This window comes from Sceloporus occidentalis, unplaced genomic scaffold (assembly GCF_023333645.1).
Source record: "Sceloporus occidentalis isolate IW3139 unplaced genomic scaffold, rSceOcc1.0.p SCAF_8, whole genome shotgun sequence".
In the NCBI taxonomy this organism is placed as follows: domain Eukaryota; kingdom Metazoa; phylum Chordata; class Lepidosauria; order Squamata; family Phrynosomatidae; genus Sceloporus; species Sceloporus occidentalis.
In genome coordinates this window covers 32,519,427-32,529,261 of record NW_028316988.1, presented here as the reverse complement: position 1 = coordinate 32,529,261, position 9,835 = coordinate 32,519,427, and the positions used below count along the sequence as shown (strand labels likewise).

General features: G+C 31.9%; 1 protein-coding gene across 3 annotated transcripts; it reads right to left on the bottom strand.

Annotated features, from left to right (window-relative positions):
- Positions 1-835: 835 nt before the first annotated feature.
- Positions 836-8,650, bottom strand: LOC149308573 (glutathione hydrolase 1 proenzyme-like). 3 transcript variants are annotated; one of them, XM_089536039.1, is made up of 14 exons: positions 8,540-8,650; positions 8,276-8,426; positions 5,745-5,924; positions 5,536-5,663; positions 5,347-5,436; positions 4,273-4,465; positions 3,883-4,040; positions 3,532-3,681; positions 2,778-2,914; positions 2,345-2,529; positions 2,047-2,174; positions 1,837-1,949; positions 1,483-1,596; positions 836-1,368 (listed from the first exon to the last, which is right to left on the bottom strand). In XM_089536039.1, the coding sequence occupies exons 3-14, from the start codon at positions 5,918-5,920 to the stop codon at positions 1,225-1,227; spliced, it is 1,716 nt and encodes a 571-aa protein (XP_089392165.1). In that variant the 5' UTR covers positions 5,921-5,924; positions 8,276-8,426; positions 8,540-8,650; the 3' UTR covers positions 836-1,224. The 3 variants fall into 3 exon arrangements, with proteins under 3 accessions (XP_089392165.1, XP_089392166.1, XP_089392167.1); XM_089536040.1 differs by having other exon boundaries at positions 8,276-8,386; XM_089536041.1 differs by lacking the exons at positions 8,276-8,426; positions 8,540-8,650 and having other exon boundaries at positions 5,745-5,967.
- Between the last annotated feature and the right edge of the window lie 1,185 nt (positions 8,651-9,835).

The window sequence follows — 9,835 nt, the reverse complement described above, 5'->3', positions numbered from 1 at the left end:
ACTGGATAATGTGATATTTTTTATTATATATATATATATATATATATATGCCTTCTTAACGTTCGCTATAATTTTTCATGTAATTCCCAGGGTTGGATATATATCATTTGCAATATATATTAGCTGTATATAATTTGCTATATATATATATATATATATATATATATATATATATATATATGCTCTGTGTGTGTGTGTGTGTGTATATATATATATATATATATCATTCACAACATATTTTCCTCTATCTATCTATCTATCTATCTATCTATCTAATTTACATTTGCAATATATATATATATATATACAAAATTGCAATATATATAAAGATGTCATTCACAATATATTTTCATATCTATCTATCTATCTATCTATCTATATAATTTGCAACATATATATATATACACACACACACACACACACACACATATCATTTGCAATATATATATATGCAATTCTCTTGCGGTCAGGTCTCCAACAATCCTTGCTAATTAATTACCCCAATTTTATTGCAAACTATTTTTAAGCCGCAATATTTTTATACACACCCAACATAAAAGTTGTGTGCTTGTGCTGTATTTTTCTGCCCATATATATATGATGCTTCCTTGTTTACCTTGGATACCTCTGTGCCTTTTGCAATTAAAAAATAAACAATTAATTATCAGAATTTATGCTCTTTTGAAGCTAATTAATTAACTAACTCCCCAAAACTCCCTGGGATGCCATTTTGAGAAGGGAAATAAAGGTGTTGCAACTTCCTGTTCGGTGCTCCAGCATTTTCAATGGTTGTGGATTCTGGGTTTCGTAGTCCAAAAAGCTCTGCCAACAAAGATTTATAAACCGCTGTTTGAGGTTTTATTGGTGAATTTAAAATGAAGGGGAGTTTGGGGATAACAGAGTCTAAAATCGATATAATGCGCCACAGAGAGCACTGCGCCAATCGTCAAGATATTGCATGTCCCAGCATCCTGATAAATTTTCCAGCAATAAGGAATTTAGAAATTTGCAATCTAGCAAAAAAATCCGATACTGTTTTTTGCGCCGTTTTTTCCAAAAACGTCAAGACAAAATTCAGGGATGATGAGAGATCCGCCACGATTCTCCTTTGACCCAACTACTTTTGACGGGGACAAAATTAATTTCCTCGATGACTCATAAAAAAACAGACAGCTCGTTACCTCCAAACGAGGCAAAGGATTTCCCTCGATATAAAAGTCCGGATCAATATCCCGATGGTTGTCCCCCTTTCCGGGAATCGGACGCTGCGGCCCAACCGTCTTCTGTCCGGATGATGGCTTGAACGACAGCCCCGCTACGCGCCCGCAAAATCTCGTGTTTCCTTTTCTTTAGCCCGTCTTCCAAACTCTGGGGGAAAAACAAAGATGGTGGAGGAGGAGAAAATGTAGTTAGCGGGTAAAGACAACAAATTACATTTTTATAAAATTTAATTTTTCTTTTGAGATTGAGAGGCGTACGGACCTTTTCCACGTTTTGTTCCAATACGGTAATCGGCGGGAAGAGTTGGTTGTGGACGCGCGGTTCCTCCACTGCGGATTTTATATCGTATCCGAACCAGAGGGAGTTGATCATGGCCTTCGGAAGATTAAAAAAACACAACATCATCACCACAACAGCACCGAGAAAAAGTCAAAACAACATTAATCCTCCCATTTATTGACTGAACTTGGTCTACATAGCCGAACGAGTTGTTTTCACTTCTATACTATAACTAACTAAATATATACATAAGATATACATAAATAGATCCCTTGTCGTCTGCTCTGGGTTTTAGTTTGGACGATTAAAAGCACCTATTGATCCCGGTAGACCTACCAGCGTTACGGCGGTGGTTATCTCCGTCCCTCCGGAAGCGCCTACCACCATCTTGACGCGGTTCCTCTTGTCCACCAGGATGGCCGGACACATCGAAGAGAATGGACGCTTCCCTGTGAGGAAATTAAAGTTCGGATGAGTTACAGGGACAGAAAGGGGTATCCGGGCATAATTTGGGGGGGGGTCGCAATCCGGCGCTCTGGTGCTCACCCGGCGCAATGAAGTTGGGAACAGAGGGGGCCACCCCGAAGCCATTGATGATGTGCGGGGAGCTGAAGTCATCCATCTCGTCGTTGAAGATGATCCCGCTGACACTGGAACGGACGTCCGACCCGAAACTGCGGCGAAGGGCAAGGAGTTGGCAATTAGAATAGATCCCATTGAATCTATGGGGAGTTGGAGTAACTCAATGTATGATTCCACGACGCAGCGGCGGACACCATAACGGACACCATCCGCCCGCCACAAGGGTGAGGACCGCCTCTGAGGGAAGGTTTTGAGCTCGTACTATTGGTTTATGGTGCTGGTAGCGGACACAGCCGAGCCGTCGGCGGCCACGACGGAGAGGTGAGAGGTACCCGCGTCAACCGGGAAGTAGTATTCGGGCTCGTAGTAGCTGATATTGTGGGTGGCGTCCGTAATTTTGGTGCGGAGGGTCTCTGCGTAGGACTCCGACGTCATGTTTCTGGTTATCTGCATGGACGAAAAGCGAGAGGGATGAAGAGGAGAGAGACCGTCGTCCCCCAAAAATTATGGGATTCGAACTCGCAACCAGTTTAGGGGAGTGTCATGGCACTGATCCAACCCCCCACAGCGCCGATCCAACCTGCCATGTCACTGACACAACCGTCCAGCCCAGCTAGGAAATGGCGGAAAGCGCGGCATGAGAGGGAGAGACCGAACTGACTCCGCCATTTTACTGAGGCGATTAGGGAAAGTACCCCGGCGACGTCGACGAAAGATGGGTCTCCCAGCAATGTCCTCTTGGCGTAGGCGAAGCGGAAGGCTTCCACGACGCGGTGGTAGGTCAGCGACTTCTCCTCCGGCGTCGCAACGCTGTTCGGCGTGAAGTTGTACCCTGGAGAGGAGGAGGAGGAAGAGGCGGCGACAACGGCGAACGATTACGTGCCATGACAGCATTAATCAGGGTGTTACCCCACAATTTGAGATAATGGAATTATACTACTACTACTATAGTATTACGATGACATGACGAAGAGGTGTCTGGAAAATGGCGGAAAGCACAGTGCCGTTGCGCGTTTTGCATACGCGTGTAATTGTAACAATTTCAATTTCTGAGTCCTTTTTTTTTTACAGATTATTTTAATTATTTAGGTTAAAAATAATTAATAATTAATAAAACAATTAATTGATAAATAAATAATAAATAATAAAATAATAATAAATACTTAAAATTAAAAATAATAAATAACGAATTTATAATAAATAACAATAAATTAATAATAATAAATATATAACAAAATAAATAATAATCAAAATAATTAAAATAATTAATAAAAATAAATACAATAAAACATAAATACTAAATAAACAATAATAATTAAATAATAATTAAATAATTAATAATTAATAATTATGTAATTAAATAATAAATGATAAAATAAATAAATAAATAAAATTATTTAGGTTACAAATGATGTCGAATTATTACATATCTAACGTCCGCGATCTTACCTTTGAGGATGTTGAGGGTAAGTGCTAAAACGGCGCCACTCAATGGTGCTCCGGGGGTGTAAACGGTGAGCTCCCCGAGAGTGATTTTCAATGGGTTCTCATCCAAAATCGGACGGTAATCCCGTAAATCGTCCAAGGTGAGGATCCCTCCTGGAATGAAAGGTTCTAATGAGATCCTAACAAGATCCCGACAGGATGCGTAAGATTACGAGATCCAAAACGTGCGGCGAATACAGTCATTTTAGACCCTATTTAACTGTCTTAATACTTAGATACGGTCTGTAACAACACCGAAAATGGCGTCGCCACACGCCATACAGAAGTTCCCTGTCCACATCTTCCCGTCCTCACCTGCTTTCTGGACATCGGCGACGATTTGCGGTGCCAAGCTCCCCGTATAAAACGCGTCTGGTCCCTCGTCGGCAAGGATCTCATAAGTCCTGGCAAGCTTCGGCATCCTCACGATCTCGTTTTGTCCGAGGACTTTGCCGTCTTTGCAGAAGACTTCGCTGGAGGAGAGAGGGAAGGAGAGAAGGTGAAAACTGAGGAGGAGGAGGAATACAGGAGTCGGATAAATTTTCTTGCAAGAGTCTTTTCGGACATTTCGGGGATGGAAATCTTGACGAATTTTCTTGTGTGTATTAATCTAAACCTAATTTAATAAATGGTCAATTAATATTTGAAAATTTGTGGATTTAACGAGCGAAAGTTAATTGATTTTCGCAGCCTGCTAGGACTCACCAGAAGGCCGGGTTGCTTTCGATGGTTGCTCTCTTCGATGTGAGGGCTCTCGCCAGTCCTTTCCCAACTGGGAATCCTTCCCTCGCCAGTTTGATACTGGGAAGGAAGAGGTCCTTCCAAGGCAGCTTTCCGTGCCGTTTGTGCGCCATTTCGTAGCCACGGATTTCACCCGGAACGGCAATCGACAATCCTCCTGTAGGTAAGAAATATAAAGGTAAGGATAATCCACCGATAAGAAAGGTCGCTTAACGAGGACAAAAATACGGACAATCTGCCGTTACGAAATATTAATTAATAAAGATAAGGATATAGATAATCTATCGATAGAAAACTTAAATTGATAGGGATGAAGATAAGGATTTATTTAATAAAAGATAAAATTAAATAATAAAAATAATTTAATAAAAAATAAAATTGATTTAATTAATTCAATAAACACTAATTTAATAAAAGATATTAATTTAATGAAATATAAAATTAATTTAATAAACACTAATTTTAAAAAGTTATTAATTTAAAAAAAGAAAAAATAATTTAATAAACATTAATTTAATAAAATATATTAAGTAAAAGATACAATGAATTTAATAAACACTAATTTAATAAAAGATATTAATTTCATAAAAGAAAAAATGAATTTAATAAAAGGTAATTTAACAAAAGATATTAATTTAATAAGATAAAATTAATATAATTAAACATAAAATTAATTTAATAACCACTAATTTAATAATAGATATTACATTTAATAAATATTAAAATATTTTAATAAAATTAATTTAATAAAAATTAATTTAATAAAAGATAAAATTAATGTTAAAAGATAAACTGAATTTAATAAAAACTGATTTAATAGAATAATTTAATATAAAATTAATTTAATAAACATTAATTTAATAAAAATTAATTTAATAAAAGAAAATTAATTTGATAAAAGGTAAAATTAATTTAATAAAATAATTTAATAAAGGTTAAAATTTATTTAACTAAAGATAAAATGAATTTAATAAAAATGAATTTTAAAAAGATAAAATTGATTTAATAAGATATTAATTTAATAAAATATAATATTACCTTTCAGAGACAATTGCGTGTTGTTGCCAAACATGTCACGCGACGCGTTTTTCGGCGCTGTCTCCCTCGAGTTGACAATTTCTACTTTCCCTGGGAGATACAAAAAAACCGCAGCATCACAATCGCGGCATTTCCGGCACCAAGACACAGATCCGAGACACAGGCCGATGGGTGCGAATTTCCGCTTACCGTCAGGCGTGAATATCGTGAAGAAAACACCACCGCCGATCCCCATGCTGTGCGGGTTCATCAGCCCCGTACAAAGGAGCGCGGCAATGGCGGCGTCGACGGAGGAACCGCCATTACGGAGGATGTCCCTGCGCAGCGGAAGAAAAAAACTAGCGTCACCGTCTCCGCCCTAGATTTTGACGTTTCTTAAACAATATTTTTCGACTTACCGTCCAATGACTGAACAGGGACCAGCGTCGGCAGCGATGGCAGCCATCTTGTAGATGTGCGTTTCTGACCCTTTGCGCGATGGATGCGGCCGTAACCCGAAGTAAATGGCAACGAAGCCAGTGAGGACTAGAAGGAAAGCGGCGAGGATCCCGATCTTCCATGATTTGGCCTTCATTTTTCTACGGAGGACAAAATTTCTGATGCAATGATTTAATGGCAATTTATTATTATTATATTTATTTTTATTTAATTATTATTTATTTATTATGTAATTATTTTATATATAATAATAATAATTAAATAATTTTATTTATAATCATTAAATTAATATTTTATATTAATTATATCATTATTTTATATATAATTATATAATTATTTTTATATTTTTATAATATTTAGAATAATTGTTATAAATATTATAAAAATATAAAAATCATTATATAATAATTATATAATTGTTATATAATTATTTTTAAATTTTCATAATTACATAATAATTATAAATATAAATATATATAATGATTTTTAAATTTTTATAATAATTAGATGATAATTATAAATATTATAAAAATATAAAAATAATTATATAATGATTTTTATTTATTATTATATAATGATTTTTATATTAATAATTATATACTTTTTAAAATTAATATATATATTTATTATAATTACTTTTTATTTATAATTATTAAATAATTATTTTTATATTTTTGTAATTTTTATTATATATAATTATTTTTCATTTATAATTATTATATATAGATATTTATTTTTACATTTTATTTTATTTATAATAACTATATAATTATTTTATTTATAATTGTTTTTTAATTATATAATTATTTTTATATTTTTATTATATTTATATTTATATAATTATTTTTATTTAATAACATTTATCATTTATTATTTTATTTACTAATAATATTTATTATTAGTAGTAGTTCAGTTTAGCAGATTATTGTTATTTACCAAGTAATTACTGTCTGATTGGCATCTGAATTATCATTAGTAATTAGTCAAACTACCAGTAACTAACTTGAAATTATCAGTAACTAGCTAATAACTACCTGAATTACCAGTAACTAGCTAGTAGGTACCTGAATTACTAGTAATCAGCTGAATTGTTGGTGATTATCTGCACTTTCAATTGAGAAAACCTTCCAATAATGTCTTTCAATTAGAAGATATAACTATAAAATACTTTATTGCATTATTTGCAATTAACTAAGCGATAAAAGGGATGTTTTTTATTTATACCTTCCTGGATTAAAAAGTAACTCTGGATTAAAACCGGGTTAAAGCCTAAAAGGAACAAAGTCCTTTGAAAAAACGTGACAAACTTTTGATCCTTCGAGGAATGTTTAACCGGCCAAAACGGCCGGAATTCGGACGCCGAGGCGGTCATCCATGCCAAAGCCGATCCAATGACCCCTTGGACCGTCCGAAAGGATTTGAATTAGGGATATATTTTCCCAATTAGCTTTCAATTTTATTTTCATTATCATTATCATTATTATTATCAATATTAGCCAATAATTATATAGTTATTTTTATTTATTATTATATAATGATTTTTATTTTTTATATTTATAATTATTATATTTATTTATAATTATTACCTAATTATTTTTATATTTTTATATTTTTATATTCATATTATATATTTATTTTTATTTATTTTATTTTATATTTTAATATTTTTAATAATAATATAATTATTTTTACTTATAATATAATTATTTTTATATTTTCATAATACGATAATTATTTTTATTTATCATTATCACATAATTACTATATTTTTTATATTTATGATAGTTATATAATTTTTATTTATTATTATGTAATGATTTTATTTTTATATTTATAATTATTATTGTTATTTATAATTATTACATTTATTTATATATTTTATAATATGATAATTATATAATTATTTTTATTTATTATGTAATGCTTTTTAATATTTTTAGAATATTTATGATTATATAATTATTATTATATGATTTTTATTTTATAATATTTATATTATATATTTATTTTTATATTTTTATAATTATATATTTATTATTTATTATATAATGATATTTCTAATTAACATAATTATTTTTATATTTTAATAATATTTATCATTATAATTATCATTATCAATATAATTATCTCACAGGGACATATTTCCCAATAACCTATCATGCTTCCATCATTATCAATATCAATATCATTATCAATACAATTATTTCACAGGGAGACATTACCCAATAACCTATTGTGCTTCTCCCATTACCAATACCAATACCAATATATTACCAATATCATTATCTAACAGAGAGAATTAACCCGATAATCTTCGATGTCTCCATCGCCGCCATTATCAATATCCTTAATTGATCAGCTCAGAGGGAGATATCACCCAATAACCTATCGTTATCAATTATCGATTACCAATAATTGATCCTTCCCTTATAAACCCAACATGATTAAGTAATTAAAAGACTTAAAATTGATTATCCATATTGATCAATACCTTCCAATGAATCCGTTGTCAATGGGTATTTAGCGCAGTTTAACTTTATATCAAGGCCTTTATCTCTCCGTCTGTCCGACTTTCTCCTTCTCTCTTTCTTTCTCTCTCTCTCTGAAGGAAACCAGTTGGACTTTAATAAACCTGGGAGTGTCTCTCAGTTTGAAAAAGGAAGTTAATTAAGGATTAATTAACTCCAGCCTTTGGTTTTATGATTATCATCAGGATCAGGTTTACGGAGCAACCAACCGGAAAACCTTTTATTACCTTTTCGTTTTGCTCTTTTACTTGCTCTGTTTTTTCCTGTTCCAGGACCGAAATAATAACAACGTAAGTCTGGGTTGTTCGTTTGTTTGTTTGTGTTAAAAAGTAATCAAAAAGCAGGATTAAACGGAATATGTATACATACTATACATATTTATATATACATACTTCTTAAATATATATATATATATATACATATATACACACACACTATATATATATACACGTTACAGAAGTATATATACACACACATATATATTCGTACATTATATATAGATTTATAGTATATATATATATATATATATATTTATATATATATATATATACACATGTATACACACACATACAATACATATATATATGTATATATTTGTTTGTATTATGTGTATTATTTGTATATATAATATAGATAGATATTATGTGTTTGTATGTATATATAGATGCATACATATAGATAGATATGCATATACTGTAGATAGATATAAATATTACAGTATATATTCATAGCATATATATATGCTCTGTGTGTGTGTGTGTGTGTGTGTATATATATATAATGTTTTTATGGGTGAGTAGATAGATGTTTGTGTGTTGTGTGTGTGTGTGTGTGTATAGCACCAGAGGCATGAAAATATAAATATTATTTAGAGATATTATATAGATATAGCTATATAATCTATTTGTGTGCATATATATATATATATATATATATATATTATAAATATATCTGTGATATATATATGTGTGTGTGTGTATTAAATAAGTGTGTGTGTGTATATATATATGTCTATATATTATATATATATATATACACACACACACACACAACATATATATATATATATATATATATATACTGAAAAAATTCGATGCAACTGGTCTATCTAAATAATATTTATATTTTCCATGTCTGTGGCAGCGTCATGCATTGCGCCGCTGCCGTAAACGCCGTATCTTTTTCCCCTTCGCTAATAACTGTTTTCTTCCTCTTACGCAATAACTGGCATTTATGTGGTTATTATTATTATTATTATTTTGGTGGCTAATTATTTCCTCCTTCTCTCTGTCCCACGCAAAAAAGTGTCTACTTAGGGACCGCCATGCAGGGTTGGCGTTCGCAATTAATGATTAACTCCTAGGCAGATGGTCAAAGGGGCGGAAAAATCAGATTTTTATAAACAGTCACAGGTTGTCCTTCATTTTAGGGATTAAAATAGCAAATAGATATATTTATTTCCATCTTCGACACATTTTTTAAAAGGGCACTAAGTACTTTGTTCTTTTGGAAATCCCATTATA

Bases quoted from the DNA above. Each gene is read 5' to 3' on its own strand.
- LOC149308573 (XM_089536039.1), bottom strand. From the start codon at position 5,920: ATGAAGGCCAAATCATGGAAGATCGGGATCCTCGCCGCTTTCCTTCTA. The intron at 2,915-3,531 runs GTAAGATCGCGG...CCTCCTCTCCAG, and splicing joins TACCCTCAACATCCTCAAAG to GGTACAACTTCACGCCGAAC. The intron at 1,950-2,046 runs GTGAGCACCAGA...ATTTCCTCACAG, and splicing joins TCCCAACTTCATTGCGCCGG to GGAAGCGTCCATTCTCTTCG.